Genomic DNA, 20,138 nt, shown 5'->3' on the forward strand with positions numbered 1-20,138 from the left:
GTAACCAAGAACAGCACGGTCCCCTTACTGGAGCAGACTGCGACTGAGGACATTTCTGAGGTCACATGGTGGGGAAGGAGCACGCTATGAACACCCCCAAAATGGAGCAAATCAAGAAGGGAGCATACCTGGATAAACAATCTGGAGGAGAAATCAACGGGACCAGGAGGTCACGGGAGAGGGAGAGGTGGGAGAAAGGAAGTGGTCTTAACAAACCCAGGGACAAGGGAACAACTGACCCAAAATTGGTGATGAAGAGGGAGAGTATCAGAGGCCTGAGAGGGCTTGAGCAAGGGCAATGTGACCGAGAGCAAATACTGAAACCCAAATGAAGGCTGAGCAGGAGAGGGGATAAGAGGAAGGTAAAAGCAAATAGAGGAAAGAACTAGGAGGCAAAGGGCATTTATGGAGATCTAAATACAGTTATGTACGTATGTAAATATACTTATTTATGATGATGAGGAAATAGATCTATGTGCATATATTTATAGGTTTAGTAGTACAGTAGCAGATGGGCATTGGGCCTCCACTTAAGAACTCTCTCAATGCAAGAACAATTTATTCTATTAAACTGGCATTCCATGATGCTCACCTTCCCGACACCATCACTGAAGACAAAGTGGGTGCATTAGCAAATGTGGTGAAGAAAGCTGATGGTGCCGGCTATCAGAAGACATAGAGTCTGGAGTCTTAAAGGATTGAAGGTAAACAAGGAGCAATCTAGCCCAGAAGCAAAAAGCCCACATGGAAGAAACACATCAGCCTGTGTGACCACAAGGTATTGAAGGGATCAGGTACAGATATCAAGGAACAAAAAAATCCTATCAGTGTGAATGCGGGGGAGTGCAGACTGGGGGCCCAAAGCCCATCTGTGGGCAACTGGGCATCCCCTTACAGAAGGGTTATGGGGCAGCCAGTCAGGGTGCAGTGTAGCAACGATGAAACATACAACTTTCTCCTAGTTCCTAGATGCTTCCTCCCCCCCACTGTCATGACCCCAATGCTACCTTGCAAAAATCCAGCTAGACCAGAGGATGGACACAGGTACAGAAAGGAACTGGAAACACACAGAATCCAGGATAGATGATCCCTTCAGGACGAGTAGTGAGAGTGGCGATGCTGGGAAGGTGGAAGGAAGGTGGGGTAAACTGGGGGAACCGATTACAAGGATCTAAATATAATCTCCCGAGGATGGACAACATAGAAGTGGGTGAAGGGAGATGTCAGACAGTGTAAGATGTGACAAAAGATTACTTTATAAATTACCAAGGGTTCATAAGGTAGTGGGAAGTGGGGAGGGAGGAGGAAAAAATGAGGCACTGATACCAAGGGCTCAAGTAGAAAGCAAATGTTTTGAGAATGATGATGGCAACAAATGTACAAATGTGCTCGACACAAATGGATGGATGGATGGATTGTGATAATAGCTGTACAAGCCCCCAATAAAATGATTTTTGAAAAAAGGGAAAGAATATGGAATCATAGTTGCATATATAGAGCATTAGCTGCAGCTACAGTAAGACGGAAAAACAACATATAAATGAAAGAATTTTAAAATCATAAGATCCTGAAGTCAATCAGGGTAGAAATAAATAGCCACGAGTATGGGACACCAGCAACATACATATGGTCTAAGTGTGCACAATGATGATTTTGAATTATCAAACGGAAATCAAAATATGCTGAATATATTTGCTGTAAAAAGACAGAGAACTGCTTATGAGGAGATAGTGGTGATTGTACAACATGGTAGCTGTGATTAATGTCATGGGTTGCATTTTTTAAGTGGTGAAAATGTTATTTTTAGTCAGATTTTACATTAAAAAATAAAGACAAGGAATAGCACATTCTTTTTTTCCCAAAATATCTCTACCTCCAATTAAAGTAAAAATTTTAAAAGTCAATAAAGATCTCAGCCCCAAACCTGAGAAATTTAATGAAAAAGATGTATAAATCATTGAAAGTTAAAAAGTGAACACTGTAAGGACAGCATGTTTTCGTAAACAGAACCCGATGGGGAAATTCTTTTTACCAGAAAAATTAGGAAATATCATTTAAAGACTTTCAAGTTTCAAACTTTATTTCAGAAGCATATGGAAAAAATTGTTTTCAATTAACTGGTTGGTTGTTAAAACCCTCATTCCCTTAAAGAAAAAGAAACAACAACAAAAAAAACTCCTTCCCTTGATAGATCTATGTCATTGATCAAGGTTTTATTAACTGTTAACCTAACAATATCATATACTATCAGTCATCAAAAAATTAATTTCCTAAGAATCTTTGTCAAGTTTGTTTTCAGTTGAAAGGTGTCACTGGAAAGCTGAGACTCATTTGAAAAAGAAATTAACCACCGAAAGTCATTTGTATATCTTATATAAGATATAATTTATAATATTGCTTTTAATGGCTGATACCAACTTCAAGTAAGGGAACTGCTTGCATTTAAACACTAAGTAACAGAATCCATAAACTGTGGATAAGAAGTAAAAAAGAAGACCAACCTTTTAAAGTTTTCATGTCTAATCTATTAGCACCAGAATTTTTGCACTTTTATCTACTATAATTCTTACTTTTCCAATGACTTAAACAGGAACCACTAAATTTCAGTGAAAAAAGTCAAAGCAATTATTGATGATAAACAGTAATTGCTAACCAATTTAAAAAACGCATGAAGGAAAACAACTAAAGTAAGATTCAATGGACTTACTGTGACACTCTGAGGTTTTACTACTGGTGGTCCAGGTAGTTCTTCTGAGTCTGGATGGTTCCAATGCCTGGCATTATATACAGCTTTTGTAGGAGACTAAAGAAATAAGGAAAAGATCAACCATTTCCACCTTACTCTACACTTCAATGAAAGTGTTTCGTTTAATACATTAAGAACCACTGAGAACATAAGTGCATAAGTATACCAGAGAGGGCAATAAAAAATTACTGCTAAGATTCTAGTTTTTATATGCATTAGTTTGCTCCTAAGAAAATATGTTTAAACCTGACTCAGTGACCTGTGCCTGGTTACAGAGAAGTTTTCTCAGTAACTCACTTGTCTTCAAGAGCGTGCCTTAACAGTGGTACAGGGATCAAGCATCCATCGCAACAAATTCAGTTGATGGAAGAAGACAGTGGAAGTATCTCTGGTGCAAGTCTACAGAAGTTGAGACTTCACATGGTTTGGCATCTTCAATGTTAAGGGACCATCTTGGCCTCAGCACATTTTCAGCTCAACAGGTGCCAAAAACATTGCATGCAGACCCCGAGTTCACAGAACTGATCTCCCTGCCATTGGTTCCAGCAAACGCAAAGCAGGACAGCTCTGAGAGCACGCTGCGTCCCAGCAGCGGCTTCCTCGGGGAACTGCGGTGCCAGTTAAATTCAGGGAGAGAGGTCAGCTTAGAAATGGGTAAGGGAAAAAGAGCAGGCGACGTTTCTTCAACGACACAGGGCTTATTAGGAAGAGGTTTTAAGAAAATGAAAAACTGCACAGCTGAGAAAAAAGGCCAAGGAAGTTGTTCTGAGGAATTGTTTCCACTACATCTGCTCATTCTTCCAGCGTCATTATCAAGGGTTGTTGAAAATCTTATCCCATCCAAGCCTCCCGGCCCCCACCAGCCCGACCCCGCCTCTCCAGTCTTGTATATCCCAAACTCAAAGGAATGTGATTTGAGTCACTTGAGGACATCAAACCTGCCATTTTGTCACAGTGCAAATCAGAGCAGAGAATTCTTTGAGAAGTGTTAGAAATGGAAAGAACCCCTGCAAAAGATGAACACGGAGGATAAACTGAAAAGCAGTTGTCCTCTTCTGTCCCAAATTAGGATGAAGTGTCTCCGACATGCGCTCCCAAGGTTATGGCACAGATGGAGGTCACAGCGTGTTCAGCCACAAAGTTGGCAATTAGTACTCTGAGTAACAATTACCAATCCAGATAAAATGGTACTTGGAGAACACCTACTTGTTAGGCTCAGTAATTAATATATTCAAATCCTTTCCCCCTCATACTTATGATTCATGCCTCATAATCTTTCAACAGTGGTACTTAGACAGCTTATTACAGGTGTTATTATAGATATTAAAGGCTTAACCCAAATAGTTGGGGTCAGATGTGTCACTATTTAGGATCTTTCGACTTTTATAGAGGTATGTGGAATAGCACACATCACATATTACAGGACACAGCAGTATTTAATTCGGCACCTGGTAATATAATATTGTTGCAGAAAATGGTACACAAATTCACAAGTGAGTTAGCAATGTAATCAAATTGGATTATTTTGCTATCAAGTAACTATAAAATTATTCTCCAGACTTTTAGTTATAATGATTTGAATTTAAGAATCTGTATAATCAAATCCATGGGCTTAAATCTGTACAAAAGGAGTAAAATCTTTACTTTCAAAAAGAGACTGTAACACTCACTGACTACAGCCTTTAGAAAAGTAAGACTGTTACATTTTAAAGTTTCACGTAGGTGGGTAATTTGAGATTTTCCTTGTAAACTGGAATCTTCTTCAAATTTTTAGTACAACATATGAAAAAGGAGAATTCATGTGGAAAAACACATTTTGTCCAAAAATCCACCTTAAAAAAAAATCTTCCCTTTCCAAGTGAAGGAACATAATTGGCATTAATATTCTAAAAGCACTTTATACTCTAGGTTTATGATTTTTTTCTCACACAAATGACAGAAACATTCACCACTGACATCCTACTACTTATGCCGCCATTTATCAAGACAAATACACATCCAAATTCATTTTCTCCCAAACCTTCTCATCTCAAAATTCTCTGTGCAGTATGCCTATCTCTCTGGATAGGCATCCATTTGATGCAAACGTAAATAAATGGGTATTAATCCCAAGAAATGAGTTGCATTCATGAAATCATTCAGTAATAAACATAAATATAGCCAAAAATTTCTTAGAAAGTAAACATCAAATGCAAACAATGTAGTGGAGATCTATACTGACCGACCTAAGCGACTTAACAATACACCGAACTCAAGTTATTTCTCAAATATTGGGTGTTAAATGTGGTAAGCTGAATATACGTATATAGTATCAGTGTCGTACAATAGTGTATATGTTGTGTTTTTTAATGTGCAGTTTTCAAGAAATGCTCATAAACCTAAGTGTTAACCTCAAGTTAATGGAATAAACTCCACAAAAGAATTAATTTACTAAAAGATATAGATGAGACTGATTCACATTTTCAATGTTAGAATATTTTAGGCTTAAACAATCTTACTGTGATACTTGCATAAACAAAATTCCCTCATTTGTGTTATTATATACAACCCCAAGGCCCACTGTCAATGAGTCAATTTCTACACAAAGCACACGCCCATAGGACAGAACAGAACTGCTCTGTAGTTTTTGAGATTGTAAATATTTACAAAAGAAAGACTGCATAATCCCTACCATCACCCCCAGAAGCCACTGGTAAATTCAGATCCCCAATTTTTTGGTTAGCAGCTCACTGTACCGGTGGTACCATGAAACAAACCCACCATTCCTACATATCAGGTTTGCAAAAGTGATGGTTGAAAAAACAATTTATGCAAAAATTCATGCTTGTTATTCACATCAATCTTCTTAAAATAATTTATACTGCAGGAAGCTAACACAAATTTAAAATTTCTGCTCTCTTCCTAGTCTTCTCACACATCAGCTATCTAGTAGATTTTTAATACATCCCTGATTATAGAAACACAACCCCTAGTTCCTAAAGCACGGCTATAAACCAGGAAGATAATGAATTTTTGGCAAGATTATTTGCCTCAAAACTCCAGCATTTATTTTCACAAAGTTTTCACTTCAGAAAGTGAACAATCTTCTGGGTAAAGAAAGGTGGTCTAGTTTAACAGGTAACCACTTAACAGGGGAGCTGCTCAAGGTTCTAAATTGAAATCTACTTCCTTCTCTAGCTGGGAGTTGGAATATACTCAACAATTAAGAAATGGTACTTAGGAGTCAGATGTTCATTGAAATGCAAGTAAATTTTAATTTCTACTCAAGGAGACACCATGAGTTGAAATTCACTCAATAGAAATGGTTTTTTCCATCATTTGTTAATCAACATTTCCCCCCTGGTGCCTTAATTTACTCACCTACAAAATGGAACTAATAATTCTTTCTACAAAGGGTAGTTGAGTGGATTAAATGATTACATTAAAAAAAGAGTGCCCAAAACACTATGTCTACTAAAATTATCCTTCATACTATTAATGATGATCATGGCTATGTGGTGATATGTCATTCTTGTCTACTCTACCTACCTAAAACAGAGAGGGGCCATAATAAACACATGAGCGAACGTGAAAACATTTTAACTGGGATTATTATTTTTAAATCAAACTGAAAACATACTGGTCTACTCATCTGAAAAGCTCCTGCAGCATATTAGGATGGATAAAAACAGTAAGTTCAATGGAAATGTCACATTCAAAACTCACATTGGTTTGGCAAATTTTGAACAAAAGTGCAAAATCTATTCATCCAATGGAGAAATAATAAAAGCCTGTCCAACAAGTGATTGCCGGGAAAACTGGATCGACAATATGGCAAAGAACAAATTTGAATCCATATACATCAACTCAAAATGGATCAAACATGTAAAGATAAAAATTAAAAATCTTCATAAAAGCATAAGGGTAATTAATGCCTTAGTATCTGGGTTTGGACAATTTATTGTTACAGACATCAAAAGCATAAGCAACAAAAGACAAAAATGCCTTCAAAATCAAAACGTGTATGTATCAAAGGGCTTTAGCATTGAAATGAAAAGAGGATCAAAAGAAACAGGGAGCATGGCAGCCGGAGCATCCAATAAGGGTTTAATACCTAAACTCCACTACAACAAAAAGACAGACAGCCTAATCAAAAATGGGGCGCAGGCAAAAACAATTAAATGGCCAATTCTCTGAAGAAGATAGAGAAATGAAAATGGTTGCATGCAATGAGTTAATAGAAAAACAAGAATCAAAACCAGAAAGCCACTAGGTTGGCTATTATCAGAAAAATGGGTTCCCAATCAAGTGCTGTTGAGTATATGGAGAAATAGGAACTGCTGGTGGGAATGTAAAGGGGTGCACAGCAGCTATTGAAAACAGTCCTGCAGTGTCTACAACAGTAAACATAGAAACACCAAACGCCCCAGCAACTCCACTTTAAGTATGCATCACAAGCACTTGGAAGCAGAGACTCAAACAGACATTTACACCAATGTTCATGGCAGCATTGTTCACAGTAGCCAAAGTGGCACATACATGAATAGGGTATTATTCAGCCATAAGGAGAAATGAAATTGATATAATTTATGATATAGGTGAATCTTGAAAATGGTCTGTTAAGTGGAGTAAGTCAGACACAAAAGGACACACACTAACTGATTATGCTTGTATGAACGATCTAGAATAGAAAATGCATAGACACAAACGTTTATCAGTGGTTACCAGGGTTTGGGGAGTGGTGGAATAGTGCATCATTTGCACAAGGAATACTGGGCTTCTGTTCGCAGTGAGACAGCTGGGGAGGGTGGAGGGAACAGATAATGGTGATGGCTGTACAGACAGTGAATGTCCGATTAATGTGAATGAACTGCAAGCTAAGACTGGCTAAAAAAGCAAACTTCTGATGGTACATATTTTACAGCAGTAAAAAAACTATTTTTAAGACTAATTCAATGTTTCTGTTGACTCTTGAAGAAGGCAAAGTTAAAAACAATTTTTTGAAGATGTTCACCATTTTAATGCTAGTAAGTATTCTTGGCAAAAAATCTTTGACAATGAAACAAAAAGAAAGCAATCATAAAAGATAACTTACAAGGCACTAAACCTACTCATATACTAAAATGAAGTGTTACCCATAGAAGCAAAAAAAACACTAAATAAGAGTAGTGATTATCCTTTTAAATTTTTATACATTAATTACTAACTAACCTACTAATTTATATAAAATATACTACTCCAAGGAAAAAAATTTTTTTTAATACTGGGACATCAACCTTTATCTTTTATGTCTAAAACAAAAATGGATTCAATTAGAATATTCTCTTGGCTGTTGTCTCAAAATATTACAAAGTTAATATATGGAAAACATTTCCTACCACCTAAATATTATATTTTAAAATATTATCTATATATAGTTCATACATACAAAACAAACCTAGAGGAGAGTGGAGAGGGAAAAAAAAGAGAGAAAGAAGGACAGGAAATACTGTCTCTGAAGCCTTAACACAAATCATCCTGAGAAGGTATGTAAAATACATATACAAAGTGAATTAAATCTAGAAACCATACAACACTACTGTCACACAACAATTTCCTCAGTCTAAGTGCTTGTGTACAGCGAGTACAAAAATACCATTTAACATCAACATGCCATGAAAAATAAAAATCACCCTTACCATTTTAGAAACTTACAGTAGCTAAGTTTGTCATTAATCTTATAAATTTTACTTTGATTTAAAACTCAGGCACAGGCAGGTCCATCTAGAGGAGCAAACAATGGGACCGATGGTTCCGGGGGGGACATGGGAGAGGGGGAGGTGGGAGAAAGGAAGTGGTATTAACAAACCCAGGGACAAGTGATCCAAAATCAGTGGCAAGGAGAATGTAAGAAGCCTGGTAGAGCTTGATCAAGGGGCAATGTAAACAAGAGGAATTACTGACACCCAAATGAAGGCTGAGCATGACAGGAGAACAAGAGGAAAGTAAAAAGAAATAGAGGAAAGAACGAGGAGGCAAAGGGCATTTCTAGATGTCTAAATACAGGCATGTACATATACATATATGATGGGGAAATAGATCTATGTGCATATATTTACAGGTTTAGTATTAGGGTAGTAGACGGACATTGGGCCTCTACTCAAGTACTCCCTCAATGCAAGAACACTTTGTTCTATTAAACTGGCATTCCATGATGCTCACCTTCCCGACACCATCACTGAAGACAAAGTGGGTGCATAAACAAATGTGGTGAAGAAAGCTGATGGTGCTCGGCTATCAAAAGATCTAAAAAGCGTCTAGGGTCTTAAAGGTACACAAGCAGCCATCTAGCCGAGAAGCAACAAAGCCCACATGGAACAAGCACACCAGCCTGGTGTGATCATGAGGTGTCAAAGGGATCAGGTATTGGGCATCAAAGAACAATCTTATCACCCATACTTATTCAATCTGTATGCTGAACAAAAATCAGAAAAGCTGACTTATATAAAGGGGCAGGCATCAGGATTGGACCAAAGCTTACTATCAAGTTTTAATATTAACATGATATAATCTTGCGTGCTGAATAGAGAACTATAACCTTCAATATATGGACTACAACTTCTTCACACTGGTAGGTACAATAAGTAACTATACTAACTACAAGACGTAACACTACTTGGAACAATTGGCAACATCATGATAAAGAAAAGAATGAAGTTGTCAAGGATTTCATCATGCTTATACTCAATGACCATGGAAGCAGCAGTCAAAAGACCAAACGACACACTGCACTGGGTAAATCTGCTGAACACCTCTTTAAAAAGTGGAAAAGCAAGAATGTTACTTTGAGGACTAAATGCGTCTGACCTAAGCCATGGTATTTTCAGCTGCCGCATGTGCAAGTGAAAGTTGAACAAATGAAATGAATAAGGAAGACCAAAGAATTGCTACATTAGAATTGATGAGTAATGGTGCTAGCAAAGAATACTGACAGTACCATGGATTGCCAAAGGAATAAGCAAATCTATCTTAGAAGAAGTATGTCCAGAATACTCCTTAGAGCAGGCGTCCTCAAACTAGAGGGTAAGGAGTGGTACAGTGGTTACACACTGGGCTGCTAACCCTTAGTTCTAAAGTAAGTCTCAAAAACTCACAGGGGCAGTCTAGTCTGCCCTATCAGAACCAACTGAATAGCGGTGAGTGTTAACTAGAGTGTGATTTTAAGTCCTCATTCTTTGTTTCCTTGGGGGCTGTGGTTAGCTAAAAGACCCCAAACAAAAAAAACAAAACACCTCCATCAAAGTCACTCCTCTCCATACAAGAGCGATCTCCCATCCAAGTACTAACCAGGCCTGACCCAGCTTAGCTTCCAAGATCATAAGAGATCTGACACGTTCAGGGTGGTATGGCCATGGACACAGAGCTATCTCAAACAGGGAGAGCCGAGAGCCACCAGAAGAGCATGTTCCAGACCTCTATGGTAATGGAGGTTGAGACCAGAGGCATCAGGGACTGTGGCACGGGGACTATGAGGCAAAGCAAGAAGTGACACCAAGACTATGGGACTGTGTGGGAGACACAGACAGGCTTCCCAGTCACAAAGGCAGAGGGCCGAGGGTAAAGGCTGAGGGTCAAGAGAGAGACTTGGTTGCTGGGTGAGGAGTGGTGTTCTGTGGACCAATGACTGGATCTTTATTGCTTACTGATCCTGACTTGTGGTACCCTGCTAACTTCCCTAATAAACCCCTATAATTTTGAGAATTGTGAGTTCTGCGTGGCCACTGAAATAAATTATGGAAACCAAGCACAGAAGTAGACTGTTGTGGGAGGAATGGTTGGTGTCTGAGCAGGTTATGAAGGGTGCCTTCCCCTGCCTCTTGGTAAAGAGGAAGCCAGAAGGCCTTCCATATCATTCATTGCAAAAGGTTTGCCTCAGTTTATATGCTTTCACCATGCATAAATGAATATGTATGCTGAATAAATAATCTGAGACGCTAGACTCTATGTAGAATTCAGCATGAAGTTTAGAGCAGGTACATCAAAAACATGCAATCTGCAAACGATACCATTCTGCTTGCCAAAAACAAAGACTACATTCAGCCTTTCATATAGATTATAATTCATGTAAAAAAATCCTCACAGCTGAAGCAATACAACATGGTAAACAAAGGTAATATTAAAATAATCAAGAATTTTATTTCACTTGGATCCATAATCAACACTCATGGAAGCAGCATTGAAGAAATCAAATGAGGCATTGCACTGGGCAAGTTTTCTGCAAAAGTAATTAAAAGCACAGAAATAACTTTCACCAATAAAGTGTGCCTGACCGAAGCCATGATATTTTCAATCAGCTCACCTGCACATGAAGCCTAGACAATGAGTAGGGAGACAGAAGAAACGAAGAACAAGCAAATATGTCTTGGAGAAAGTACACCCAGACTGCTCCTAGAAGCATGAGGGCAAGAGTTTATCTCAAATACTCTGGACATGTCATCCAGCGAGAACACTCCCAAGGGAAAAAATTGGTAAGAAAGCAGGTAGGTAGTAAAAAGAGAGCAAGTCCCTCAAGGAAATGGATTGATGCAGCGGCTTTAACAACGGACTCAATTATAAGAAGACGCAGTAGCAAGCCAGGCGGTGTTTCATGCTGTTGTGCAGACGGTCGCCATGAGCCTGAACCGATTCAACAGCGCCAAACGATAAATTCTATACACCTGTGGAGAAGGAGAAAGGCAGGAATTCACGGGCTCACAGAGATGAAAAGATAAACAGTGGTAAGGGAGAGTTTGTGCTCATAATACTGAGAACCAACTGGTGAGTGTGAAGAATGGGAGCTGGAAAAATACTGCTCTGCAGCCAAAGTACTAAGATCTGTATCGGGCAGGAGTCATCCTTAAATATATTGTCTCGTACGAGCTCCCAATAAGATGATTTTATATATGTATATATAGATGTCTAAGGGGATACTCTGAGGAAGAACAAGGAAAGTATGATAAGGAACAGGGTATTGGAATAGTGTTAAAGCAACTCCTTAAAATCTGCTTTTTGAGCTTGAAGGTAAACAAACAGCTCAGAAGCAACAAAGCCCACATGGAAGAAGCACACCAGCCTGTGTGATCACGAGCTGTCAAAGGGATCAGGTATCAGGCATCATCAGAACAAAAAATTTTACCATAGTGAATGAGGGGGATAGTGCGGAGTGGAGACCCAAAACCCATGTGTAGGCCACTGGACATCCCCTTACAGAAGGGTCTCAGGGAGGAGACGAGCCAGTCAGGGTGCGATATAGCAATGATTAAACATACAACTTTCCTCCAGTTCCTAAATGCTTCCTCCTCCCCTACTATCATGATCCCAATTCTACCTTACAAATCTGGCTAGACCAGAGGATGTACACTGGTACGGATAGGAACTGGAAATACAGGTTATCCCGGGCAGATGATCCCTTCAGGACCAGTGGTGTGAGTGGTGATACTGGGAGAGTGGAGGCAAGGTGGGGTAAAACAGGGGGACCTATTACAAGGATCTAAATATATAACCTCCTCCTCCCTGGGGGACGGACAACAGAAAAGTGGGTGAAGGCAGACATCAGACAGGGTAAGATATGACACAGAATAATAATTTATAAATTATCAAGGGTTCATGAGGGAGGGGGGAGCGGGCAGGGAGGGGAAAAAATGAGGAGCTGATGCCAGGGGCTTAGGTGGAGAGCAGATGTTTTGAGAACGATGAGGGCAATGAATGTACAAATGTGCTTTACACAATTGATATATGTATGGATTGTGATAAGAGCTGTATGAGGCCCTAAAAAAAAGACTTAAAAAATATCTGCTTTTTGGGTTTCAAAGGAGAACCAAAACGTAATTATACACTGGAGAAATGGATACCACTTTGACAGGGAGGCCTTAGTGAAATTAACGTCCCCCCTGAGGTGTGGTGTCTGGAAAGGTACACATCAGCTTATAGGTATGTGTAATGTGAACCAAAGGACAGAAAAACATTTTGAAAACAAAACTAAGAATGCTTTTCTTCAAAGGATAATAGAGGGGACTGTCAATGTCATACCAGACCCCCGTCCCCAACCCCCCAAAAAAGTGGTAGAAAATGTTCCACATGAGAGACTAAAGATACAGGACAACTATATATAGTACCTTGCTCCAGACGAAATCCTATTATTGGTGGGGAGAAAAACTTTACACTAAAAGACATTTTTAGGTCAGCTGAGAAATTTAGAACAGGCTATTACATTAAAAATTTACATGAATGTAAAATTTATGGTGACAATTGTCCAATTCAATACATAATTGATTAAGAAGTACATTGCTTGGTATTTAAATATATGGTTCTGTCAACCAACTATGTCAAATACAAACAAAAAAAACGAAAGCATAATTAAATACGAACATAATCTCAACATAGGCAATCCCACAACAGGGAAAAGAACAGAATTCATGTCTATTCTAAAATTAAAATATTGTATGGAGTGGCATATAAAGAATAAATCTATAAAATGCATAAATTAACCTAGTTTTATAGAATTTCAGATCAAATTAAATCAAAAGAAAGAAAAATGTTATGTGGATTGTGTTAAGAGTTGTACGAGCACCTAATAAAACGATTTCAAAAAAACAAGCTGCTCTGCAGAAAAAGGTGGGGATTTCTACTCCTGTAAAGAGTTATAGTCTCAAAAAAAAAAAAAAAAAGAGTTACAGTCTTGGAAACTCACAGGGGCAGTTCTAGTCTGTCCTGTGGGTAAGTGTAGTACTTACATAATCTGTGGTCAATTTCACAGTTAAGCATGAAGGGGGGGGGGGGTTGGGCCTGTCAATCAGGTCGCAGCTTGATGACCTCATTTGGAGGCCCTCAGGAGATAAACAGCTTGCCAGAAGCGGAACACAACACTCACTCCCTGTTAAACATGCCTGTGGACAAGGCACATGGAGCTAGAGGAGCCACGTGGAGAACCCTGCAAGCACTGAGAGGCTTCCACTGCCACTGGATCCACAAGACTTTCCACCCACTGGCCTGTGATCTTCCTGCATTCGGCATCATTTCATGTGCTGCTTGAGTCTGAAGAGGAATTTATAGATTGGTATCAGACATATGGGCTAATATTGGACTTAGGGACTTGATCTGGACTGGGATGTTTTCTCAATATTCAATTGCTGTTGTATACACACATATATTCTTATACACATGAGTCCACATGGACTTGTTTCTCTAGACTATCCAGACTAGCAGTATTAGTTAAAACTGTCTTGATGGCATTACAGAAGCAGATTGCCAGATTTGTGTTGGTTTGAACTGCCAACCATTCAGTGAACAGCAGAGTGCTGAACCACTGCAACACCAGGACTCCTTTATGTTAACTATGTAAGAGAAAAATGTACGTTTCTGCTCTGGAACAAACAGTGAGGAAACACACCAGACCACTCCAAACAGCTCATCTCAGAAGATAAAAATTATGTCTTTTTCAAGTTCCTTATCTTACCCTTTAAAAAATTTCCATCACAAAGCAAAAACAATAGAGCTCTGGTGGCAGAGTGGGTAATGAGGTGAGCTGCCAACCCCGAGGATCAGTAGTTTGAGCTCACCCATTTGCTCCATGGGAGATGCCGCCTGCTACTGTATAGAGTTAACATCTCGGAAACTCCAAGGGCAGTTCTTATCTGCACTGTAGAGTCACTGTAAATTGGAATTGACTTAATGACAGTGAGTGAGTGAGCACAGATAATAAAAAACATAATTTATGTTGAAGAAAAACAAACACAAAGTCAAGCAAAGCAGAGTCAGGCTCAGCTTGAAATTGCTCCACTTCAACAACTCTTTGGATAAACCACCTAAATGCTTGTAGCAGTGGCTCTGATTTTTACATTTTTTTACTAGGATCTCTTATTATCACGCCATTGGCTGGATTGCTCCTCCACCCACCCCGCCCCTACACAGACCCCACCAAGTTTCTAGTTCTTGAGAACAGAGGCTCTCATACCAGCATTTCATTACATTGTGCATAGGATCAAAAATGGTGGAGGGTAGACTAGATGGCATTTCACAACATTAATGCCATTGTGAATGAATGCCAAGATGGTCAGAGAATACTACCTAAGGCAAAGAGTGCATTCCTCTGACAGAAAGACACACTGCCACACACGAGTGGGTGCAAAGTGCTGAAGCAGGATCCTGTAGAAAGAGCATCTGTTCTTGGAAAGGCTGTGGGACTACCTGCCCTTTAACGTCTTTTCAATTTCACGATGCTTTTCAAAATTTTTCCCCCTTAATTAAATAAAAAATGAACTTATAAAACTATAAAAATCACACTCTATTTTAAGTCTTTCACTTTGGGAAGTTTTAACTTCTTGGTGTTGGTTGCCATCAATTCGGACTCATGGTGACTCCTTGCGTGGAGTATTAAACGACTCCATAGTTTAAGGCTGCAACATTCCATAGCAGACAGTGCAGCCTGTCACGCTCCCGTGCCACAATAAATGTCAGGAGAGAAGAACAAAGTAAGTCCAGAGTGTTCCTATGAGTTGGGCAAAATTGATGTACATATGGACTGTCAAAGAGTTATACGAGGCCCCAATAAAATGACTAAAAAAATAGGCAAAAGACAGTTTTAGGTAGGATTCAGTATACTGATCAAAGTGAAAACATAAATACTTGAGGAATGAATGTAGAGACAAGCATTATGGCTACTTTCATCAATGACCCAGCATGCCAGGTAACTCACAAAACAAGACGGCCAATGTCCCCTGTAAAATTCAACTTTCCAGGCAATAAGTTAGTCAAGCTAAACAAAACAATTAATGCCATATGAGCAAGGCAGACAGGCAGCAACTGCATAATGAGTTAGAAATCAAACTATGGGCAGAACAGGCAGAAGAAACTAAGTACAGAGAAATTACAGCCAGCAATCAGAAATAGGGAAGCACCTGGAACTAGTAAATAATGAATAAAGCCTCACCTAGGAAGAACAGGTACATCAAGTGCAGGTATTTCCCATCCCAATCCCTACCTTCTTTAACGTTCTCTCTAACAAGTGATACTACAGTAATCATTTCCACTATGCTTTTAGCAGAGTTTTCTTTACCCTTCACTTCATTCTTCCCGCTGCATGCTCCCCCAGGCAGTCTTTGATACAAATACAAGTAACTTGCCTTTAAACCTGTGGTAAGAAACTCTGGTTGCTATCTAACCTTAATTTTAACCATGCTATGAGAATTTTTTCTACTCTACCAGGAATATAAGCCAAAAGCAAACCTGCTGCTCCTGAGTCAATTCCAACTCACAGTAGAACTGCTCCATATAGTTTCCATGGCTGTAACCTTCTTGGAAGCAGACTGTCACATTTTTCTCCTGCAGGTGGCCAGTGGGTTCCAATCGTGCCTTACAGTACCTGCTTGTAAACCACAATCTGCCCAAGAGTGAACCTAAGTCTCCTACACATGGAAGGCAAGAAATCCACCACGGAACCACCACTACTCTAGTAAATCACTGATAAACCCACTACTAGCAATCAATCCCAACTCATAGTGAGCTTATATGACAGAGTAGAATATCTCCTTAGGGTGACAGAGGCTATAAATATTTTCAAAAGCAGACAGGCTCATCTTTCTCATGCAGGTGAGTTTGAGTTGCTGACCTGTGAGCAGAGTGCAATGCTCCCCCAACAACCCTACCAATGCTCTTTGACAACCAACCTATAAACTACTCAGACAAGAATCACCAATGGAGGTTAAAACCAAGATTTTGAACCAGTTCTTCCCAGTTCAGTCATGACCAAGGAAACAAAATCAGAATGGACCCAAACTAATAAAATGTGGATACACTGGAACTATCACCAAAGTGGGGAAAATTACAAGTTTGACACGTCGCTAAAACTTAATCTTCCTCTCAGAAAAACAGGGGCAGTATATAAGTCACTCAAAACCAAATCTCTTAAAAAACAGAGTTGGACCCAGGGTTCAAGTATAAAGGAAATGTTTTGGAAACACTGATGACAAGAGATGTACAAGGGTGCTTAATACAATTGATAATGGACTGTTATAAGATCTGTAAGAGCCCCCAATAAAATGATCAATAAAAAGAGAAAAGGAAGAGTTGGGAACAATGGTTCCCCCATAAAACTGGGGCAGGTGGTGCAGCTTTGAACTTAACGTGCTTGCTCTCCATCACCTTTAAAACGAGTCACTGCCATCAAGTCAGTCCCATCTCACAGTCCTGGCAATATCCCAAGTCCTCGAGGCTCCTGGAAGGGCTTACTCTGCTTTCTTCTTCCATGCCTCCCAACCCCAGACTCTTGACTTGTAAGTTTTCCTATTCCAATTATTCTAGTACATCCCCATTTTATAGACCTGGGTCTGCTCCAATTTCGCTGTGTCAGTCACGACTGAACCAGGAAGAACCTGTTCTCAACCCTTAGTGATACTAATGGATCAAAACTGAACACGGAAGATATATTCACATGGTCCTAAAAAACCTCCTGCCAAATTTTATTAACACAATGGTTACAAAACCCAACAGACACTAGTTTAGCCAAGTAATCAAAGTTAACACCAACATCCATAGCACAAGTCAACATTTTGTGCTGCTTGGTGTAATCTAGTAAGAACATGATGTTGTTAGGTGGGTTTCCTGTCCAAAAGTGTAGCCCAAATGGAATCATAAGGAAGCATCAGACAACACAAATTGAGGGATAGTCTGCAAAATAACTGGCTCTTCAAAAATGTCAAGCCAAGAAAAGATCAGAACAGACAGATGCTGCTCAAGACAGAAGCAAAGAACAGGCTTGGTGGCAATTAAATATGTAACATGACTGCAAATTAGACCCCTGGCATTTTGCTTGCGAGAGACAAGAGGTGCTTATTTTTCCTATAAAGGCTAATATTAGGGCAATTGGAACTTAATTATGCTCTGTAGATTATATTATAGTTATATCAATGTTAATTTGCTAATTTCGATGGGTAGAATGTGTCCTTTATTTTTAGAAAACACACTTATTTAGGAGTAATGACCTTCAAGTTTGCAACTTACTCGCAAATGGTAGACATATAAACACATCCCAATGGGGGAAAGTTTCCCAATGGGGGAAAGTTTGGTAATGCCTACAGACATTTTAAATCGTCACAACCACTTATCTAAGAATGCTACAGGCATTTAATGCTGGTACACTTTCTCCTATGTAGGGTAGCCCAATACTACAACTATTCAATCCAAACAATCGATATCAACATTGTGAAAAACCAGGACTGAGAAGGAGAAAAACTTCTGCCATTGACGACCTCTGACTTTACCATTTGGAAACAGGGTCTAATCAGATTAAAGAACCAATCCAAAAGCAATCAGCACATCCTTAAAACTGTTTCTCCGGAACTACAGTCAGTACCAAACTTGGTGGATAACAAGCCAAGAATAAAATACTTCAAGAGTCACCTATAACATTATCAGGTGTTTCTACGGTAATGGAACAACTCCTAAGAACTTCTCCTATACCCACCTAATTAAATTAAAATTCCTTAGAGAACCTAAGAAAAATTCCTTTTGTAGTCACAGAAATATGAATCCCCATTTTCCCCACACTCCTTTTTCATGTAAGTGCTAAGGGCTTTTACTACTGCTTAGCTTCTTGCAGCACTCTTTCTGGAAGAGACTTCTAAGTCCTTTATCTTGATATTGTCATGTAAAGATACATACATTCCAGAAGATTCTAAACATTTTTTATTTTACTATTTAAAATCAAGTTTTCGTTTATAACCCATTGATCTACTCCAACAGCAGTAATAAGAGTTGGTGACAAAAGTCTGAAACAACCTTACTTAAAAATGATTTTGGAAAATATTTTAGAATGAGATTAAGAAGGCAAGAGTAAATTTGCTGAAGTCAAGTCACTCCCAAAATGAAGTATTTTGCTTTTAAGGCAGGGTTTTATCTGTCCTTATCGCACTTTCTCACATCTTTTGTATGATTTCAATTTCATAGCTTTTAGCTTTATAAATTACCAATTTAATTGTCCTCTCAATAAACTAAGAACACTGTCATACTTCATCCATCAGCAGTCAACAGACCTGCCACCAACTAGATTGTCATGATCTAATTTACTTGAGGCTGGAGAGATTTCTTTATAAGGTCAAGTATATGCTGCCTTATAAGCTCTGCTAACAGTAACAATGAAAACTCCAATACTAACTTGGTCACATAAGTTGAACAAAAACAACTGTAAATTAATACTAGATAACAGAGCTATGTAACATAGGAATCATTCCAAGCTACATATTACTACTATGTTGTACTTTCTTAGTGAAAAGTAGTCTAAGAACAAAAGAATTTTAAAAGAAGTCTTAACCCTTAAAGAAACCTTAAACATCACTCAGTATATTTATTGGTCAAGTAATGCTGGCTTTATGATTCTAAAATTACTTAATGTGTGCTATCTAAAAGCAACTTCAAATTCACTGCCATTCAATCAATTCACACTGAAACCAACCTTTAAGAAAGTAATTATTTTTGGAACATCAGGACTTGGATGGATGGAAGCATACATGCATTCCTAAGTATAAAATTCTACAGTACAGATTTAAAATGAAACCCTCAATCTAAACTCATGGTTTTTCAACAGACTTCTTTCCTAATCTCATACAAAGAAAAAGTATAACATAGTCCAGGGATCTGGCTGCAGTTATGGGAGAAGTAGTTAGTACCACCTTCTCGAAGCTGCTATCGCTCTCCATAATAAGATGCTATTCGTCTCGTTCACTGTGTTGATGTTTGTACAAATAATACAAAAGCAATAGTAACTAAAACTCTTGATGCATAAGCACAAATCAAAGTTGGGGCTTGAAAATCTATCTAGCTGCCACACACTGGCATTAAAAAAAAAGTAATAAAAGGCCAGTTTATTTAAGAAAGTCCTTAAACCTGAAAAATTAATTATATGAAATCTTGACCTTGGAGTACATTGGAATTGTGACAAGACACAGTGCACATAAAATACATCATGCAAAGCATGTTGTTAAAAAAATTTATACCCCCCCCCAAGGCTCAAACAGAAAGAAAATGTTCTGAAAATGATGTTGGCAACATATGTACAAATGTGCTTTGATACAAATTGATGTACGGATTATTGTAAGAGCTTTAAGAGCAGACCCCCCCCCATGAAATGATTTATTTAAAACAAACAAACGCTAGCTCTGAGTTCCAAGCTAAACTAACCACCTTTCTCTGGAACATATGCCATTCCTATTTGAAAGATGGACAGATTACACTTATTCACATTTGGGTATTGGCCAACATTTTATTGAAAATATTTTAAATAGATGTGCTGTATTTAAACAAAAACCTTTTTGGATCATCAACAATTTTTCTTGAAGAGTGTAGAGAGAGCCAAAATATATGAGACCAGATACTCTGGAAATGAATGCATACTATATGTAAT

General features: G+C 38.6%; 1 protein-coding gene across 3 annotated transcripts in view; it reads right to left on the reverse strand.

The window, feature by feature from the left end:
- WAPL (WAPL cohesin release factor) overlaps nucleotides 1–20,138 on the reverse strand; it is an 80,894-nt gene that overhangs the window by 30,953 nt on the left and 29,803 nt on the right. For all 3 annotated transcript variants that reach the window (XM_075560999.1, XM_075561000.1, XM_075560998.1), the window contains exon 5: nucleotides 2,708–2,803. In XM_075560999.1, the coding sequence (XP_075417114.1) occupies nucleotides 2,708–2,803 (96 nt within the window). The remainder of the gene's footprint in view (nucleotides 1–2,707; nucleotides 2,804–20,138) is intronic.

Source organism: Tenrec ecaudatus, chromosome 10, assembly GCF_050624435.1.
Source record: "Tenrec ecaudatus isolate mTenEca1 chromosome 10, mTenEca1.hap1, whole genome shotgun sequence".
Taxonomy (NCBI): domain Eukaryota; kingdom Metazoa; phylum Chordata; class Mammalia; order Afrosoricida; family Tenrecidae; genus Tenrec; species Tenrec ecaudatus.